This window comes from Hypanus sabinus, chromosome 6 (assembly GCF_030144855.1).
Source record: "Hypanus sabinus isolate sHypSab1 chromosome 6, sHypSab1.hap1, whole genome shotgun sequence".
NCBI classification, from domain to species: domain Eukaryota; kingdom Metazoa; phylum Chordata; class Chondrichthyes; order Myliobatiformes; family Dasyatidae; genus Hypanus; species Hypanus sabinus.
The window spans coordinates 8,521,578-8,542,074 of record NC_082711.1 but is presented as its reverse complement, the minus strand read 5'-3'; the positions used below and the strand labels follow the sequence as shown (position 1 = coordinate 8,542,074).

At 44.9% G+C, this 20,497-nt stretch overlaps 2 protein-coding genes and 1 long non-coding RNA gene across 8 annotated transcripts in view; 2 read left to right on the top strand and 1 right to left on the bottom strand.

Annotated features, from left to right (window-relative positions):
* The window catches only part of slc52a2 (solute carrier family 52 member 2), a 51,507-nt gene extending 43,752 nt beyond the window's left edge, over positions 1–7,755 (top strand). For all 4 annotated transcript variants that reach the window (XM_059971661.1, XM_059971659.1, XM_059971660.1 and 1 more), the window contains exons 3-5: positions 1,547–2,363; positions 5,695–5,818; positions 6,721–7,755. In XM_059971661.1, coding sequence (XP_059827644.1) covers positions 1,547–2,363; positions 5,695–5,818; positions 6,721–6,933 — 1,154 coding nt within the window. In that variant the 3' untranslated portion in view covers positions 6,934–7,755. The remainder of the gene's footprint in view (positions 1–1,546; positions 2,364–5,694; positions 5,819–6,720) is intronic.
* Positions 7,756–16,119: 8,364 nt separating this feature from the next.
* On the bottom strand, positions 16,120–20,382 carry LOC132395290 (uncharacterized). The gene is made up of 2 exons (XR_009512558.1): positions 20,123–20,382; positions 16,120–16,780 (listed from the first exon to the last, which is right to left on the bottom strand). It is a non-coding gene; the product is annotated as an uncharacterized LOC132395290 (long non-coding RNA).
* The window catches only part of LOC132395288 (riboflavin transporter 2-like), a 38,107-nt gene continuing 34,273 nt past the window's right edge, over positions 16,664–20,497 (top strand). The window contains exon 1 of one of the 3 annotated variants that reach the window (XM_059971657.1): positions 16,664–16,803. The gene's annotated coding sequence lies outside the window, so the exon portion shown is untranslated. Of the gene's footprint in view, positions 16,813–20,497 lie in introns of all 3 variants that reach the window. The other 2 variants (XM_059971656.1, XM_059971651.1) reach the window with 2 other exon arrangements.

The following is a 20,497-nucleotide window of genomic DNA, read 5'->3' as shown; positions in this document are numbered from 1 at the left end:
TTAGGAAAGCCCATGTGATGCAAATTTCAAAGCTTTATAAATACCCTGACTCCTCAAACCTTGTCCCAACAATCAGCAGCCGTGGATTCCTCTAAGCAGCTGTGTGGCACTCTGAAAATTAAAATAATTGATGCCCACAAAGCAGGAGAAGGCTATCAGAAGACAGCAAAGCATTTTCAGGTAGCCGTTTCCTCAGTTCGTAATGTAATTAAGAAATGGCAATTAACAGGAACGGTGGAGGTCAAGTTGAGGTCTGGAAGACCAAGAGAAAACTTCAAGAGAACTGCTCATAGGATTGCTAGAAAGGCAAATCAAAACCCCCGTTTGACTGCAAAGACCTTCAGGAAGATTTAGCAGACTCTGGAGTGAAGGTGCACTGTTCTACTGTGCAGCGACACCTGCACAAATATGACCTTCATGGAAGAGTCATCAGAAGAAAACCTCTCCTGCGTCCTCACCACAAAATTCAGCGTCAGAAGTTTGCAAAGGAACAAGCCTAATGCATTTTGGAAACAAGTCCTGTGGGCTGATGAAAGTTAAAATAGAACTTTTTGGCCACAATGAGCAAAGCTATGTTTGGAGAAAAAAGAGTGCAGAATTTCATGAAAATAACACCTCTCCAACTGTTAAGCACAGTGTTGGATCGTGTTGCTTTGGGCTTGTGTTGCAGCCAGTGACACAGAGAACATTTCACTGGTGGAGGGAAGAATGAATTCAATTAAATACTAGCAAATTCTGGAAGCAAACATCACACAGTCTGGGGGGGAATAAAAGCTGGAGATGGAAAGAGGAAGGCTTCTACAACAGGGTAATGATCCTAAACGCACCTCAAAATCCACAATGGACTACATCTAGAGGTGAAAGCTGAAGGTTTTGCCCTGGCCCTCACAGTCCCCGACCTAAACATCATTGAAAATCTGTGGATAGACTTCAAAAGAACAGTGCATACAAGACAGCCCAAGAATCTCACAGAACTAGAAGCCTTTTGCAAGGAAGAATGGGCGAAAATACCCCAAACAAGAATTGAAAGACTCTTAGCTGGCTACAGAAAACGTTTACAAGCTGTGATACTTGCCAAAGGGAGTGCTACTAAGTACTGACCATGCCCAGAGTGCCCAAACTTTTACTTTGGGCCTTTTTCCTTTTTTGTTATTTTGAAACTGTAAAAGATGGAAATAAAAAAGTAATCTTGCTTAAAGTATTAAAGAAATGTGTCATCTTTAACATTCTGCCTTTTGGAAATCAGGTCATCTTTTACTTGCTAAGCTATTCACAGAAACAGAAATTTTGACCGGGGTGCCCAAACCTTTGCATGCCACTGTACATGGATGAAAGACAAAATGGAGGCTATGTGAGAGGGAAGGGTTAGATTAATCTTGGAGTAGACTAAAGGGTCAACACAACATGTGGTTCGAAGAGGTGACCACTCGGCCTATTGTTCCTGTGCTGTTTATACAGATCCCCTGCTGATAAATTAGCCAAGAACTCCAAGGCTACCTGCTTGAAGCTGGACTTGTAATGATGCTGTGCTTGTCTCTTCCCCCAGGATGGAGCTTGCCGGCCTATCTGACTGTGCTGATTGCTCTGGCCAATGTGGGTCCCCTCTTCGTCACCCTGGCTCACAAGTTTTTACCGGGTCCGTTGGAGGAGCGGTACCTCATCTACGCCATCCAGGCCCTGGGTGTTGTCTCTTCCGGAGCCCTGGCCCTGTCCTGGGACAGAACCATGGAGATTGGTGGGATGCAGAGCAGTGTTGCCTTCCTAATCTTGACCTTTGTCCTGGCCTGTGTCTGCTGCACCTCCAACGTCACCTTCCTGCCTTTCATGTATCACCTGCCTTCCAAATTCATCCGGTCCTTCTTTGTGGGCCAGGGTTTCAGCGCCCTTGTGCCCTGCCTAGCCGCCCTGGTGCAGGGTGTCGGCCAGCTGGAGTGCCGCAATGTTTCAGACGCCAATAATTCGTATGCCCTTCTGCCCCACTACCTGGAAGAAAACTTCACAGCCAGCTCCTTCTTCTGGCTTCTGGCATTCCTGATGTTGGTCTCCATGCTGTCCTTTGTTATCCTGACCTGCCGGTCTGCCAGGAACAGCCAAGCACAGGAACGTGGACTTGGTGAGGAGTCATGCCATCTGTCTGCAGAGAGTGCACCAGCTCCCCAGGAGGCCACCCCCTTCTGCATGCCGCATACAATCTACCTGCTTCTGTTATTGGCCTTCTCCAACGCCTTGAGCAATGGGGTGCTGCCTTCCATACAGACCTATTCCTGCTTGCCTTATGGGAGTACCGCCTTCCACCTGTCAGTCGTGCTCGGGAATCTAGCCAATCCATTGGCTTGTTTTGTTGCCATGGTTGCACTTTGGAGGTGAGACTGTTTTTAATTTCCTAGAATGTAGGACAGCACAGGAAAGGGGTAGACTTATAGATCAGTACAGGCCCTTCAGCCCACAATGTTGTGCTGATCTTTTAACCTATTCTAAGACCAATCTAACACTTAGCTCTCCATTTCTCTTTCATCTATTTGCCTATCTCAGAGCTTTTAAATGCTCCTTAATATATTTTACTCCACTACCAACCTTGGCAGGGTATTCCATTCATCCACCACTCTAATATTTTAAAAAAACTTCACTCAAACAAGATATGATGATCGGTATGAATAGCTTAATTCTGTTCCCATGTCTTGTGGTCTTATAGAATGGTTAAGAGGGAAATGGATCAGCTGTGATGAAATGGTGGAGCAGACTTGATGGACTGAATGGCCTGGTTCTGCTCCTGTGTCTTATTCCTCCCCTATTCTTCAGTCATTAGCCATTTCTGCCCATCTACAATCAATGATACTAGAACATAGAACAGTACAAAACAGGAACAGGCCCTTTGGCTCACGATATTGTGCCAATCTAATTAAATTAGTAATTAAACCCCTAATTGAACTCATCACTTCTGCCCACACAACACCTATTTTTTTTTCAATTCCCTGCATTTCTATATGTCTAAGAGTCTCTTAAACACCCCTATTGTATCTGCCTCCCCACCACCTCTGACAGTGCATTCCAGGTACTGACCAGGTGCCTATTTTGTATTCCATCTTTACCTTAATTACTACTTTAGTTGCCTTTTGGATTTTCAGTTTCCCAATCCTCTAACTTCCCACCAATCTTTGATCTATTATACGCCTTCTCTTAGGCTTTTCTGCTGGCTTTGACTTCTCTTGTTAGCTATGGTCATCTCATCTTGCCTTTAGAATACCTCTCCCTCTTTGGGATGTATATATCCTGTGCCTTCAGCCATTGCTGGTCTGCCACCATCCCTACCAGTGTTCTTTTCAAATCAATTTTGGCTCACTAATTCCCTTTTACTCGAGTGTAATACTGATGCCTCCTCAAATTTCAGGGTGAATTTGATCTAATTATGATCACTTTCTCCTAAGGGTTCTTTTACTTTAAGCTCTCTAATCAGTTTGGGTTCATTGCACAACACCCTATACGGTATAGCTGATAACCTAGTGGGCTCAACCATGAGCTACTCTCAAAAGCCATCTTATGGGCACTCTAGAAACACCTCTCCTTGAATCTAGCACCACCCTGATTTTCCCAATCTACCTGCATATTGAAGTTCCAATGACTGTTGTAACATTGCCCTTTTGGCATGTATTTTCTATCTTCTATTGTAGTTTGTAGGCAACATCCTTACTACTGTCTGAGAGTCTGTATACAAATCCCATCAGTGTCTTTTTACATTTGCGGATAGAGCTAAGGAACTGCAAAGATTCAATGCCTCCTGACCCCATGTCACCTCTTTCTAATGATTTGATTTCATTTTTTACCAACAGAGCAATGTCCCCTCCACCTTCCTACCTGTTCTCATAATACAATACCTCCAGCTATAATCTTCTTTCAGCCATGATTCAGTGATGCTTATAGCATCATACCTGCCGATCTGCAACTGTGCTGCAAGTTCATCTACCTTATTCTGTATACTGTGCATATTCAAAGTTAAAACCTTCAGTCCTGTATTCACCTTTATTGATTTTGCCCGTTTTTTCTATTGACTGCAATTTTGCCCTGTTAACAGCCTTTCCTCACTACACATTGCTTCTGTTTGTAAAACATCTTCAGCACTATTGTCTGCCTTTCTTACAATACTTGCAGTGAAATATAGGCTGCTCAGAACACTAGACACACCACGCTCAACCTTCTGATTCCTAACTTTGAGGTCTTACCAACATCTGCCTCCACAAACTGTTCTGGCACTCTGGTTCCCATCCTTCTGCAAATCTAGTTTAAATCTTGCTCCAGCATTAACAACCCTCCCACTAGGTTATTAGTCCCCTTCCAGTTCAGGTACAAACCATCTCTTTTGTACAGGAAGAGAGCCCAATGATTCAAAAATCTTATACCCTCCCTCCTACACCAACTGCTTAGCTATGTATTAAACTGTATAATCTTCCTAGTTCTGGTTTTACTAGAACACGTCATAGGTAGCAATCCTGAGATCACAACCCTGGAGGCCCTGCCCTTTAACTTAGCACCCAACTCCCTGACATCTTATCAGGTGTTTCCACATCCTCTGCTGCTGCAAAGAAAACAACCTCTCTGTAAGTTTGTCCAAGCTCTCCTTTTAGATGAAGATTAACCAGAGTTAATGCTCCCTTGGATATACTGAGGTCTGTGCCAACTAAGTTAAGTTTATCATTCAATGATACACACGAACACAGCCAAATGAAAGTGTTCCTCTGGGTCCAAGGTGCAAAACAAGTTACCAATGGTCACACACAGCACAAGGCACATAGCATGTATAATGTTATTAGCAGTAAAAGCAGCCACAAAATTAAGTAGCCCATCATGGTGCCAGTTCAAAATAATCATGTCTGCCTGCACAACGTCCATATCCCTCCATGTTCATGTGCCTCTGAGATGCTGCTTCATACATTGTCTGCTTCCTTTGTGACAGTGTGTAGACAAAATAATTGATAGCGGACTTCAGAAAAGGGAAGACAAGGTAACACACCAGTCCCCAGAGGGATCAGAAGTGGAAAGGGTGAGCAATTTAAACTTCTGGGTGTCAACTTCTCTGAGGATCTATCCTAGGCCCAACATATCAATGCGGTTACAAAGAAGGTATGTTAGCAGCTATATTTCATTAGGAGTTTGAGGAGATTTGGTATATCTCCAAACACTTGCAAATTTCTACAGATGTACCATGAAGAGCATTCTAACTGGCTGCATGACTGCCTGGTATGGGGGCCTGGGCAAAGTGGGCACAGGATTGAAATAAGCTGCAGAGTTGTAATCTTAGTCAGCTCTATTATGGGCAGTAGCCTCTGCAGTATCCAGGACATCTTCAAAGAACAATGCCACAAAAAGCAGGCATTAAGGACCCCCATCACCCAGGACATGCCCAGTTCTCATTGCTACCATCAGGGAGGAGGTACAGGAAACTGAAGGCACACGCAACATTTCAGCAAACAGCTTCTTCCCCATTTCTGAATGCACATTGAACCCATGAACACAATATTTTCCTCTTTTTGCACCGATTTAACTTATGTTGTAATTTACAGTTTTATTACGTATTGCAGTTTATCACTGCTGCATATCACAGGTTTCATGATCTACACCAATGATATTAAACCTCAGTCTGATTCTGTTGCACTGAATCATCAGATTAATTGCTCTCAAACATCCATTTGATTTGTCTAGGTCGAGAGCTGGAATGAGCGTACTGGTGTTGCTGGGGCTGCTGTTCGGAATATACATTCTAACATTGGCAGCCTTCAGTCCGTGTCCTCCACTGCTGGGAAAGCCAGTAGGTGTGGCTATAGTGGTAAGTACAGTCTTTGGGGTGTCCAGGGAGAGGTGGCTCTGAGGCTTGGCATGTTCAGTCTAGGGCAGCTCACTCAGTTCACATCTGTAGCTCCAAGTAGCACGCATACGACAGCAGTAATATCTTGGTACACCACTCGATAGGTGGGCTAAACTAGATGAGGGGAGCCAGTAAGCCTTGTGCCTGGTAAGATGGGAACTTGCCAGCTGTGAGATCTACAACAGCCAGGAAAGTGGTTCTGCAACACCCTGTGGAGAGCAAAGAGCATGATGAGGTACAAAAGTCATAGTCATCCGTTCAACCAAGGAAGGCCCCAGCTGTGATGTCTACTTATCCCACTGGACCCACACTTCCAAGGTCGAGAGAGTGGAACTGCTCCATTGCAAAGGTTTTCCACACAGGTCTCCCGTCATCACTAGATGTGATGGACAACCACTACACCGTCACCTCCCTGTTGATAGACCGGTGTTTGATCTGTAGATGATGGGTAAGACCGGGTGAGGGGGTGGTGGGAGGAGGGTGAAGTAAGAAGCCGGGGGGAGTGGTAAAGAGCTGAAGGAGGATTACAGTAGAGGAGAGTGGACCATGGGATCAAGGGAAAGGAGGGGAATCAGAGTAGGGAAAAGGGTGGAGGAAAATTACTGGGTTAGAGAAATCTATGTTCATGCCATCAGGTTAGAGTTTACCCAGACCGAATGAGCTAGTGTTCCTCCAGCCTGAGAGTTGGCTCATGGCAATAGAGGAGGCCATGGACTGACATAGTTTCTACTGGTTGCTTTTTTTGAGGCAGCAGGAACTGCACATACAGTCCATGGAGGGGAGGCTGCTTTCTGGAATGTGCTGAACTGTTTTTGATGGATGTTGCCTACTTGATTGCCAATGATTGGAATTTTTCCCTGCAGGTGATAGCATGGATGGTGTTTACAGGCCTGTTCTCCTACGTGAAGGTGGTCATCAGCAGTGTCCTCCATGGGGCGGGTCACCGGGCCCTATTATGGTGTGGGGCTGCCATCCAGCTGGGCTCGTTGCTGGGAGCTCTGGTTATGTTTCCACTGGTTAGTGTTTACCAGCTCTTCACCCCTGGGCAGCCATGTGTGGACACCTGCAGCTTGTGAGCTGGCGCTGCAAACTCTGGGCAAATTAAGCAGTTGCCTGGCATTGTGTTGAAGATCCGTTTCAGAGACAACAAGGAACGGGAGCACTACATCGTGAGACTACACTCCTGGGAGGAAAACATCCATTGCACACAATGTTGGAAGAATTGAGCACAGCTGAGTTCCTCCAGCATCCACATCATTTCTTGTATATGAACACTTCAGTCATGCTTTGACCCCAGATTTTTTCCATCATTTTCCCTCATTCCCTTCCCAAATTGTTGTATTATTCCGCTCCCTCTTAAGCCAGTATTATCTCCACATTCATTGATGTCTGTACTAGAGCTGGTACTTGACTGGAAGAGGCAAAGATAGGAAAAATCCTACCATTGGTGATGGGATTTGTGTCCAAATCTTAACCAGTGCTAATGCTTGTTGTTGTGATAAGATCACTTTTCTGCTGGTTGGAAGAAAGTTGATCAATCATCAGAGGGGGTGTATGATTCTGGGACGAGCGGGCAAGAGATTGTAATGCTGCTTAAATGTTACTCACAGCACAATGGACAGTGCCGTGGCAAATGTTCTTTCTCGAAGGCCAGATGGGCTGATCCTTGATGTCCTGCTCTCTCCATTTTCCTCAAGGACAGTTGTTGCCCGGCACTTAAAAACACTGTCTTCCTCAACTGTACGAACAAGGTGGAGTTTGATGATGCTGCAGTCAACAGTTGATGAAGAATTGGATTCCTTCACAGGAACCTGAAGTAATAGTCTAGGTGTTTGTGCCTTTTTCTCCAGCGGAACAAACACATTTTTAAACTTGAATAAATGCATTTATTTCTCTAATTTATCCTTTTTTGGTTCTGTTCCTTTTATACAAGTTCTCAAAATTGAAGAGAAAAGATTGCCTCTGTTCTCAAATGGCGGAGGAGCTTGGTTATCATATTGTTAGTGCTGCTGGGCAAATTCTTCATGGCAGGAGTGGTGCTCAGGGTGGATTTACCATGTAGGGATTCCTTACTGCATCCTTCCCTGCTCCCTACCCAAGAACAGTACAGCAGGCCCTTCAGCCCACAATGCTGTGCTGACCAAATAAATTAGTAATTAAATGGCCAACTAAATCTATAGAATCATAACCACAACAGAATCGAGATAGACTGGCCACTAGGTATTCCTAGGCAGTGCATTCCAGGCATCCATCACTGTGCATGTCTAAAACTTGCCCCTTGTATCTCCTTAGAAATTATCTCCACTCATCTTAAATGGCCTCTGCTATTAGACCTTTCAACCCTCATTCTGCCTTCCTCCTTCCTTTCCAGTCCTGATGAAGGGTCGGTCCAAAATATCAACTGTTTATTCCCCTCCATAGTGCTGCCTGACCTGCTGAATTCCTGCAGATTTTATGTTCAGCACAAGAACAGGTTCTTGGGCCTGTGATGTGTCAAACTCATTAACCTAAGTAAAAGCTTAACTAAACTACCCCTTCTGCCTGCACAATGTTTTTGCCCTTCCATTCTCTGCACGTTCACATTCAAGAGCCTCTTAAACATCTATCATTTGTCTCCATCACCACTCCTCACACTGCATTTCAGGGACTCTGTAGTTTAAAAATTATTGCTGCATATCTCCCTTGTACTTGCTCCTCACCTAGAGTGCATTGGACATTTCAGTCTGGGGGGGAAATGCCAGCTGCCTACTCTGATGCTCCTAATCTTAAAACCTTTTATCATGTCTCATCTCCCCTCAGCCTCCGCTGCTCCAGAGAAAGTGACCCAAGTTTGTCCAACCCCTCCTTGTAGCTCATGCCCTCAAATCCAGGCTGCATCCTGGTGAATCTCTTCTTGAGAGATTCATGCCCTTCCTGTAATGGGGTGACCAGACTGAACATGTAGTTTAAAAAAAGAATTCCCAGTGTCTGGGGGTTGTCTTCAGAACAAAAGCCTATTTTCACTATAAGCTAATGTCAATGGGGAAGTCTCTCATCCCAGTCTGGGGTCCATGGCATAGAGGATGGGACCCCTGTCTTAGACCAAGTGTCTCTGGTCCAAAGTGTTCATTATTCTTACACAATTTCTTGCCTGCTTCTTCTCCCCTCCCCCCACCTAGCTTTCCCTACTTTCTCAACACTGCATAGGTTGTGTACATGTAGTGAGCTAAACTTTTATAGTGTCTTGCTTCCTTCGTTCAGTCTCGTCTCTTGCTGCCTCAGTAACCATGCTAACTTTATCACAACATGCTTTAGCATAGCAGTATGCTCCACACTGTTCTTGCTATCCTCCATGTTGTTCCTGATAAATACTGATGCAAAGATATTAGCAAATTTCTTTGAAAGGTGATGGCTGAAAAAGATGGCATTCACACTAAGGTTCCCCACCCACAACATCTCTGAAGATCTATCCTGGGCCCAACATTGATGCAATCACAAAGAAGGCAGGGCACTGGCTACATTTCATTAGGAGTTTGAAAAGATTTAATATGTCGCTGAAGACACTCGCAAAGATGTACTGTGGGGAGCATTCTAACTGGTCACAATGCCACCTAATATGGGGATGGGGCACTGCACAGCATCAAAATGCACTGTAAACCAGGCCTCCCCAGCATCCAGGACATCTCTGAGCAGTAACAGCTCTAAAAGAGAGCGTTATTATTAAGGACCCCCATCTCCCAGGAAGGCCATGATCTCTGCATTACTGCCATTAGGGAGGAAGTACAGGAGCCTAGAGACACATATTCAATAATTCAGAAACAGCTGCTTCTCTGCCATCAGATTTCTGAATGGACAAAGATCCATGAGCACTACCTTATTACATTTTTTCTATTTTTGCACTACTTGTTTAACTTTTAAAAAATAAATACTACTAGCTGTAATTTGCGGTTTCTATCATATTGCAATGTACTGCTGCTGCATGACAGTTAATTTCATGACATATGCCAGTGATGTTAAACCTAATTCTGGTTTAGCACCTCTCACCCATCCTTTACACATGTTCTTTCCTTTATCCTTGTGGTCCTGTCTTTCCCTAGTTAATCTCTGGCTCTTGACAAAAGTATAGAGTGCTGTGGGATTATCTTTAATCCAATTTGCCAAAGATTTTTTCATTGCCTCCACTGGCTCTTGAATTCACTCCTCATTCCTTCCGTAAGGACTCTGATCTTTAGCTCCTAAACCTTGTATTTGTTTCCCTTTTCTTGTTGACTAAGTTCACCACCTATCACCTTCACTTGGATGAAAGCGTTGGCTGATAACTGAAGCCATGTCTTGCTTGTCCCAGCCAATCACACATTAAGCTAGTACTGATTTCTCAAACAACAGATTTCCCAGCATTTGTCAGTGGTGTTAAACCTGATGCTGATCTGGAATGTTGTTTCTTGGTCATATTTTCAATTAGCTCCATCCCTCTGCTCCGAATGGATTAATTGCAGAGGACTCTAATAAGCCAACATGAGCTCCAGAAGCTGAATCCATTTAATATCACAGGAAACTAGCTTTTGTGGCAGCAGTACAAAGACTTAAGATTAACACAAATTACAAAAATATATAGTGCAAAACCAAAGGAATAATGAGGCAGTGTTCAGGAGACTTAAAGGCCTCACCTGTCCCCAGTCAAGTTCAAGATCATAAGACTTAGGTTCAGAATTGAGCCATCTGCACTGCCATTCCTTTATGGCTGATTTATTATCTCTGTCAATCCCTTGTCTTCACCCTTTAACCTTTGACACCCTGACTAATCAAGAACCAGCCACACTCTAAATAGTCAAGTCAAGTCACTTTTTATTGTCATTTCGACCGTAACTGCTGGTACAGTACACAGTAAAAATGAGACATTTTTCAGGACCTTGGTGCTACATGAAACAGTACAAATACTGCACTAAACTACATAAAAACAACACAGACAAAAAAAAAGCTACACTACAGACCTACCCAGGATTGCATAAAGTGCACAAACCCGTGCAGGCATTACAATAAATAATAAGACAATAGGCACAGTAGAGGGCAGTAAGTTGGCATCAGTTCAGACTCTGGGTATTGAGGAGTCTGATGGCTTGGAAGAAACTGTTACGTAGTCTGGTCGTGAGAGCCCGAATGCTTTGTTGCCTTTTCCCAGATAGCAAGAGGGAGAAGAGTTTTATATGAGGGGTGAGTGGGGTCCTTCATAATGCTGTTTGCTTTGCAGATGCAGCGTGTAGTGTAAATGGCGGGAAGAGAGACTCCGATGATTTTCTCAGCTGACCTCACTATCCACTGTAGGGTCTTGTGATCCGAGCTGGTGCAATTTCCTAACCAGGCAGTGATCAGCTGCTCAGGATGCTCTCAATACAACCCCTGTAGAATGTGATGAGGATGGGGGGGTGGGAGATGCACTTTCCTTAGCCTTCGCAGAAAGTAGAGACGCTGCTGGGCTTTCTTTGCTATGGAGCTGGTGTTGAGGGGTCAGGTGAGATTCTCTGCCAGGTAAACACCAAGAAATTTGGTGCTCTTAATGATCTCTACTGAGGAGCCGTCGATGTTCAGTGGAGAGTGGTCGCTCTGTGCCCTCCTGAAGTCAACAACCATCTCTTTTGTTTTGTTCACATTAAGAGACCAGTCCGTTAGCCGCTGCACCTCCTCTCTGTACGCTGACTCATCGTTCTTGCTGAGACTCACCACAGTTGTGTCATCGGCGAACTTTATGATGTGGTTCGAGCTGTGTGGTGCAGCACAGTTGCTGGTCAGCAGAGACAACAGCAGTGGACTGAGCACGCAGCCCTGGGAGGCCCCCATGACTTGGCCTCCACAGCTACCCATGGCAATGAATTACACAGATTCACCACCTCTGCCTAAAGAAATTCCTCCTCATCTCTTCTAAAGGGATGTTCTTGCATTCTGAGGCTGTGCCATCTGGTCCTAGGTCCTCCAACTATAGGAAATATCCTCTCCACATCCACTCAAGGTCTTTTAATATTTGATAAGTTTCAGTGAGATTTTCCCCATCATCCTTCTAAACTGGGGAATACAGGCCCAGAGCCATCAAATGTATCAAGTTCATTGTAATTCTACATGGTTCTCTGGGAAGGGATGGGGGTGGAGGTGTGATTGTGGTGTGGGATAGATGTCTACCCCTGTAACCAAAGCAACAATCTATCTGCTCTTTGTCTCGTAAAATATGTCGATATTTTATCACTCCTCTTTGATGGTGTTCATATAATTGAAAAATGGGACAGATCAGCTGGTTTTCCCACATCCGCCCACCCTGTTTATAATTTATTCACAATTGTGGAGCACGTGGTTTCAGTGGCCCTCAGATTTTTGAATGAACACAGTCTCCATTGCTCTTTTTGCCCTCTTATTTATTGATATACTATATTTTGACAAACCAGATTTCTCAACATAAATTGTCACTTTCCCCACCCCCTACCTTTTTTATTCTTGTGACTTCCCCCTTCCTTTCCAGTCTCCACCTGAAACGTCGACTGTTTATTCTGTTCCCTAGATGCTTCCTGTCCTGCTGAGTTCCTCCAGCATTTAGTGTATGTTGCTCTGGATTTCCAGCATCTGAAGAATCTGTCATGTTTATGATTTCTCAAGTGATAATATTCTGATTCTTCTCTGAGGTTAGAAAGAACCACCCCTTTTCGGCTCTGTCAGTGTGCTGTACGGGATTTGCATTATAACTGGTGCCCTCATTTTACAGCAGTGAAACTTACTGTTTTCGTCCAAAAGAGCTGCCAATGCAACAAGGTTACCACAAATGCTCCAGGAAATACAGATAATCCTTGATTCAGCTGAGAGAATTCTTTGTTGCTTTTCATGGAACCTTGCCAGATTTTTGGAATTAAACAGTTTTTGTTTTGGTCCATCACGGGTAAAGTCCTCCCACTACTGAGCACACCTACATAGAGCATTGTTGAAGGAAAGCAGTATCCAGCATCAGGGATCCCCACCACCCAGACCATGCTCTCTTCTCACTGCTGTTATCAGGAAGGAGGTACAGGAGTCTCAGGACCCACGCCACCAGATTCAGGAACAGTTATTACCCCTCAACTTGAACCAGAGGGGATAACGGCACTCAACCCATCACTGAACTCTTCTTACATTCTATGGACTCACTTTCAAGGATACTCTATCTCATGTTCTTTGTATTTATTGCTTATTTATTTATTATTATTATTTTGCTTGTTTTTATTGATAATTTGTATTTTACCTCCCCCCTTCCCTTTCTTTCATGACCTTCTGTCCTCTCCTATCAGATTTCTTCTACAGCCCTTTATTTCTTTCACCAATTGACTTCCCAGCTCTTAGTTCACCCCTCCCCCATTTTACCTATCACCTGCTAACTTGTATTTCTCCCCACCTTCTTACTCTGACTTCTCATCTTTTTTCTCCATTTCCGATGAAGGGTCTTGGCCCGAAACGATGCTTCCTGACCTGCTGAGTTCCTCCAGCATTTTGTGTGTGTTAATTGGACTTCCAGCATCTGCAGATTTTTTCTTGTTTGAAATATATATGTACTTGATAATAAATCTACTTTGAGCTTTGAATGCACGTAAAAGTCTGCATTTTTTAAAATTTTAGAGCACCACACAAAATTCTGTAGGAACTTAACAGGTCAGGCAACATCTATGCAGAGTTGAAAGTAAATTTATTATCAAAATAGGTAAATGTCACCATGTACTCATTGAGCACATGAGTTGTAAAGTCATTAAAAGTCCATAGGTTGTAGAATCAATTCAGAGTTGAGATGAGTGATATACACAAAATGCTGTGAAAGGGGGGGGGGGGAGAAGATGTGCTTGGTAGTGGGATCCCATTGGAGGTGGCGGAAGTTACGGAGAATTATACGTTGGACCCGGAGGCTGGTGGGGTGGCAGGTGAGGACAAGGGGAACCCTATCCCGAGAGGGGTGGTGGGAGGATGGGGTTAGAACAAATGTGCATGAGATAGGAGAGATGCGTTTGAGAGCAGAGTTGATGGTGGAGGAAGCAAAGCCCCTTTCTTTAAAAAGGGAAGACATCTCCTTTGTCCTGGAATGAAAAGCCTCATCCTGAGAGCAGATGTGGCATCTTTCCCTTCCCCCCCCTTTCCACAGGGATCACTCCCTATGCGACTCTCTTGTTCATTCGTCCCCCCCCCCCCCATCTCTTCCCACCAATCTCCCTCCTGGCACTTATCCTTGTAAGCTAAACAAGTGCTACACCTGTCCTTACACTTCCTCCCTCACCACCATTCAGGGCCCCAGACAGTCCTTCCAGGTGAGTCGGCTGGTGTGGTATACTGTGTCCGATGCTCCCGGTGTGGCCCTCTATATATTGGTGAGACCCGATGCAGACTGGGAGACCATTTCGCTGAGCACCTACGCTCTTGTCTGCCAGAAAAAGCAGGATCTCCCAGTGGCCACACATTTTAATTCTCCGTCCCATTCCAATTCTCCGTCCCATTCCCATTCTGATATGTCTATCCATGGCCTCCTGTATTGTCAAGATGAAGCCACACTCAGGTTGGAGGAACAACACCTTATATACCGGCTGGGTAGCCCCCAACTTGATGGCATGAACATTGACTGCTCTAACTTCCGTTAATGCCCTCCTCCTCTTCTTATCATATTTATTTATCTACCAACCTACCCATCTATTTATCTATTTATTTATTTATTATTTTCCCTTTTCTCTCTCTGTCCCTCTCACAATCACTCTTTGCCTGTTCTCCATCTCCCTCTGGTGTTCCCCTCCCCCTTTCTTTCTCCCGAGGCCTCCCGTCCCATGATCCTCCCCCTTCTCCAGTTCTGTATTCCTTTTGCTAATCAGCTTGCAAGCTCTTAGCTTCATCCCACCCCCTCTTCTATCATTTCAGGTCTCCCCCCTCCCCTCCCACTTTCAAATCTCTTACTATCTCTTCTTTCAGTTAGTCTTGATGAAGGGTCTCGGCCCGGTGGTGGTGGTGGTAGAAGGGTACTGGACCTTCTTGGTGGGGGATGAAGATATATAGGGACTGGACGTCCATGGTGAAAATAAGGCAGTGGGGGCCAGGGAACTTAAAATCATTGAAAAAATTCAAAGCATAAGAATGTTCACCAACATTGGTGGGAATGGATTGAACGGTGGTGGGGCGGTAATAAAACAGTGTTGAGGTATGCAGAAATGGGTTTGGTGGGGCAGGGACAAGCTGAAACGTCAACTGTACTTCTTCCTGCAGATGCTACCTGGCCTGCTGCGTTCTACCAGCATTTTGTGTGTGTTGCTTGAATTTCCAGCGTCTGCTGTGTTCGAGTTGAATGAAGTTGGTTCAGGAGCCTGGTGGTTAAAGGGTAATAACTTTCCGAAGTTGGTGGCGTGAGTCCTGAGGTTCCTGTACCTCCTTCCCGATGGCAGCAGTGAGAAGAGAGCCTGGCCTGGGCGGTGGGCTTCTCTGATGATAGTCCTTGAGGAGTAAAGATCCGGTGTTACAGGCCGAGATCATCGGCATTTTGCTCTGGATTTCCAGCATCTGCTAAATCTCGTGTCTTTTATTTTTATTTTGGAGATGCGGCACGGTAACCGGCCCAGTTAGCCCCCGGGCCCACTTCAGATTCAGATTAATTTTCTTGTCAGGTGTACAATGAAATGTGCTAACAACCAACACAACTTATGGATGTGGCGGGGGCAGCCCTCTGCTATATGACTGTTGAACAGTCCCTCAGTACGGTACGACCGACTCTTGATCTTGCAGCTTACCGTGTGCCTGCGCTGTGTTTTCTCTCTAACTGTCACACTTTATTCTGTTACTGTTTTACCTTGACCTACCTCAATGCACAGTGTAATGATCTGGTCTCTATGAACAGCTTGCAAGACAAGCTTTTCACTGTGACAGGAATAAACCAATGCCTTGCCGAATGGCCCGCAGGGACACTGGGCCGAAAGACCGGACCCAAACACCGACCACAGCCACCACTACTGTTCCCTCTCAGCAAGCGCGGGGGTGTGTCACTCAAATGTTGCCTTTGTCGTCGCAAGTCAGGCGAGAAAAGGTCAATGAAACATGAAACATCTTCTTTGTTGTGCTGTCCTTCATTATACCCTTCAATTAACAACAAGTATGTGATTCTTCAATGTCCATTCTAAATATTCATACTACATAAAAAAAAGCCCCGCACGGGTTCAGGCTGTGTAAGTTTCCTGCTCTGAGCGATGGCTGGTGTAGAAAGTAGAGGGAACGTTTACCACCACGTCCTCTTGCCCACACTGCACCAGAATATGTGCGAGTTCAAGCCCAAGTTTATTGTAATCTGACTGTACATATACACAACCAAATGAAACAACGATCCTGCGAACCACGATGTACCCATAATACATATCACTCACGGCACATAAAATAAAATATTATAACAAATTACTTAATAAAATATACTTCAAAATGCCTGCTGCAATGCTTGACGAGACCTCGATGCTGGCAGGGTATTCATTAGTTTAATGATCGTTATTCGGCGTGTGGATCCCGGTTCTGCCTCCAGAGTTTCCCGGGACGTAAACTTCTTACTCAACTTGAGTAACGACATGGAGGAAGCGTGAATCGGCCTGGGTACAGCTAAAAATAGAGCGTGAAAAGTTGCAATGCAGGAATGAGGAAACTGCCGGCGATGCCGGTAACCAGTTGTGAGGCAATTCAGGGATTTTTCTTTGGAAAACTTGTTCCTGCTGTCGCTGAAAATTTATTTAATTGCCTCACAGTGAGTCTGGACAAACGGCGACCACCCCTTAAATCATTAGCTCACGGTTCAGCGGGGAGAGGGAGCGGCCTGTTGCTTTTAACTGACTTGTTCCAGCGCGTCCATGTGACCAAGGTGGAGTGTCCGTGCGAGCCGAGCGTTTGCAACGTCCAGAGTCGGGGAAGGCGAGCGACGCGTGGATCTGTGATAGACTGAGTGGACGAGAGAGAGAGAGGTCGGAACAGTGAGTTCGGAATTCAAAGTAAACTTATTATGTCACCATATACAACCCTGAGATTCATTTTCCAGCGGGCATACTCGATAAATCCATAGAGTAATAACCATACTAAATCAATGAAAGACCGCCCAACCTGGGCGTTCAACCAGTGTGCAAATACAAAAAGAAAGAATAATAATGAATAAGCATTAAATGTCGAGAGCGTGAGATGTAGAGTCCTTGAAAGTTGTGGGAACATTTCAATGAGAGGGTGAGTGAAGTCATCCCCTCTGGTTCAAGAGCCTGATGGTTGGGGGTTATTAACTGTTCCTGAGGCTCCTGTACCTTCTTCCTGATGGCAGCAGCGAGAAGAGAGCATGTTCTGGGTGCTGGGGTCATTGATGATGGTCGTTGCTGTCCTGCAGCGGTGCTCCGTGTAGAAAGATAAAGAGGAAGAGACGGAGATAGAGAGAGGATGGGAGAGTGAATGAGAGAGAATTGTAAAGAGAGTTACATGAAAAGGTTACTGAAGCACCCCATGAAACACCTTAACAACAAGCGTAACCACGCACCCTGACAACTAACTTGCCAGAAATGTAAGAGTTTTCATTTGCTGAGGTGTGTGAGGCTCTGAGCCAGGGGGTTGGTAAATGGGAATGAAAACAGACAGATCCACCGTGAGGTGACAACCGAAAGGTCAGTTTCTGTGCTGCTGTCTCTATGACTGTAGAGGAGGCATCCACTGCCAGCAATGATTATTAGAGTCAGTTTATAGCAGGTCTGGGCTGTCTGTATCCTGCACACAAGTACATGTCTGCACAGATGTAATGAGAAGCTTCCTTACAGCAGCATCAAGCCGAGCAAGAGATAAACAACATTCACGAGAAAAACATGAAACAAAATAAGTACAAATTTTATACTAAAGGAATTAAACGGAATATAAAGACACCTTAGTACAAAGTGGTACTAGTATTGCTGTACTGAAGTGCTTATTAGGCTTTTGCCAGTTGGTTCAAGAACTGAATGGTTGAAGGGAAGTAGCTGTTCCTGAACCTGGTGGTGTAAGACTTAAGGCTTCTGTTCTTCCTGCCCGATGGGAGCTGTCAGAAGATGGCATGGCTCGGGTGGTGGGATCGTTGATGAAGGATGCTGCCTTATTGAGGCAGTGCCTCCTGTACTTACTCCCGACGGTGGGGAGGAATGTGCCCGTGATGTATTGAGTTGAGTATGCTACTCTCTGCAGCTTCTTGCGCATTCAAATTGCTGCACCAGACCATGATGCAACCAATCTGGACACTTTCAACAGGACATCTGTAGAAGTTTGCTAGAGTGTTTGGAGATAAACTGAACCTCACTAATCTTCCAAGAAAGTAAAGACAAAGAAAGTAAAGTAAAGTAAAGACATCTTCCTTGTGCCTGGCCCTGGACAGGTCAGCAGGTACGTTAATGCCCAGGAATTTAAAGCTGCCAATATTATCCACTGCTAATCCCCAATGTAGAGTGGTCCACGGTCACCCTCCTGTCATCAGTAAACAGCTCTTTTGTTCTGCTGACACTGAATGAGAGTTCGAGGCACCACCCAACCAGACGACCTATCTCACTCTGGTAAGCTGACTCATGACCATCTGTGATTCGCCCGTCCACAACAGCGTCATTGGCCAATCTGAAGACGGCATCGGAGCTGAGCTTAGCCACGCAGGGACTAGAGCAATGGACTAGGCATGGAAGGAGCAGATGTTGTTACCAACTGAGATCTGCTGCTCAGGAAGTCAAGGGTCCAGTTACAGAGAGAGGTTCAGAGGCTCATTTTAAGGAGACATTGACAAGGCCACATTTCAAAGTTCAGAGTAAATACATGTCACCATATACAACCATGAAATTCGTTTTCTTGTGGGTATCCTCAATAAATCCATAATAGAATAATAACCATTTTATAAAATAATAAATACTCAGAATATTGTAAACACAAGAGAGTCTGCAAATGCTGTAAGTCCAGAGTGACACACACAAAATGCTGGAGGGACTCTGCAAGTCAGGCAGCATCTATGGAAATGAATAAACAGTCAACGTTTTGAGCCAAGACCTTTCATTATGTGTATTGCTTTGGAATATTGTGTTCAGTTTTGTTACCTTGTTGTAGGGAAAAGTCACTAAACTGGAAAGGGAGCAGAGGAGATTTAAGACAATGTTGCCAGGACTTGAGAACTGAATTACAGAGATAGGCTGGGCAGGTTGGGACTTCATTCATTGGAGTGTAGGAGAATGAGGGCTAATTGTATAAAACTGTATACTATCATCAAGGGCATAGAATGGGTGAATGTGCATAATTTTCTTTCCCAGAGTTGAAAAATTAGATAACAAGAGGGAAAAGGTTTAATGTGAGAGGAATGAGATTGAATAGGGATCTGAGGGGCATCTTTTTTTCCCTCAGAGTGTGGTGAGCACATGGAACAAGCTGCCCGAGGAAAATGGTTGCAGCAGGGCCATTAACAACATTTGGACAGGTACATGGATAGGAAAGATTTTGAAGGGTATGTGGCGAAACGTGGGCACCTTAGAGGGGAACTTTAATCGGCATTGATGAGGTGGGCTGAAGGGCCTGTTTCTGTTCTGTAGTGAGCGCAGAAAAAGCTCACATAGAGGGCTGGACAGAGTCCGTGTTGGTGATTTCCAGCATCTGCAGTTGTGTATTTTTCTTGCTTGGAAACTAATTTAGGAATCTTGGTGAATATACTTGAACCTCCCTGTACATATTTTGAAAAGAATTGGTATACCATAAGACATGGGAGCAGAATTAGGCCATTCTGCTCCACCATGCCATCATGGCTAATTTACTATCCCACTCAACCCAATTCTCCTGCCTTCTTACCGTAACCTTTGACACCCTGACTAATCAAGAACCTCTCAACCTCCACTTTAAATATACCCAATGACTTGGCCTCCACAGCCATCTGTGGCAATGAATTCCATAGATTCACCACCATCTGGGTAAAGAAATTCCTCCTCATTTCTGTTCTAAATGGACATCAACATTGGATGCAATCACATACAGGATTCAAGATTGTTTAATGTCAGTTCCAGTACACAAGTGTAAAGGAGAATGAAATTGTTACTCTGGATCTCATGCAGCACAAAAAGCACAATAAGATAAAGAACACAAAAAAGACAATATATATAAATACATAAGATATTTATGTATTTATATACATAAGATACATATATATATTGATTGTCTGTCCACTAGGCACAAGACTGTCTGTAGGTCAGGTGAATCTGACAGGAAATGATAAATTAGGCGTGGAGGGGTGGGTCAGTGGGTGGAGGTGTTGATCCTTACCGCATGGGAAAAGCATCTGCTTTTGAGTCTGGGGGCCTGGTGTGGATGCTAAGTAGCCTCCTCCCCGATGGAAGTGAGACAAACAGTCCGTGAGCAGGGTGGATGAGATCCTTCATGAAGTTGCCGGCCGTTTTCTGTCTATATGTCCTCGATGGCGGGTAGGCTAGTACAGCTGAGGCTCAGCCTACACGCCATCGAACAACAGGTTTGGGAATAAACGAGGCCAAGCCGGGGACGGGGCGGGCGGGCCCGAGGCCAAGCCGGGGACGGGGCGGGCGTAGGGCTTTGACTGGCAGCTGCGTTCTCCACTCGGCTTGCGCCGTCTGACGGCACGGCTTACGCCATGGGGAGGGGTAATGTCAAACAAGCGGAGGG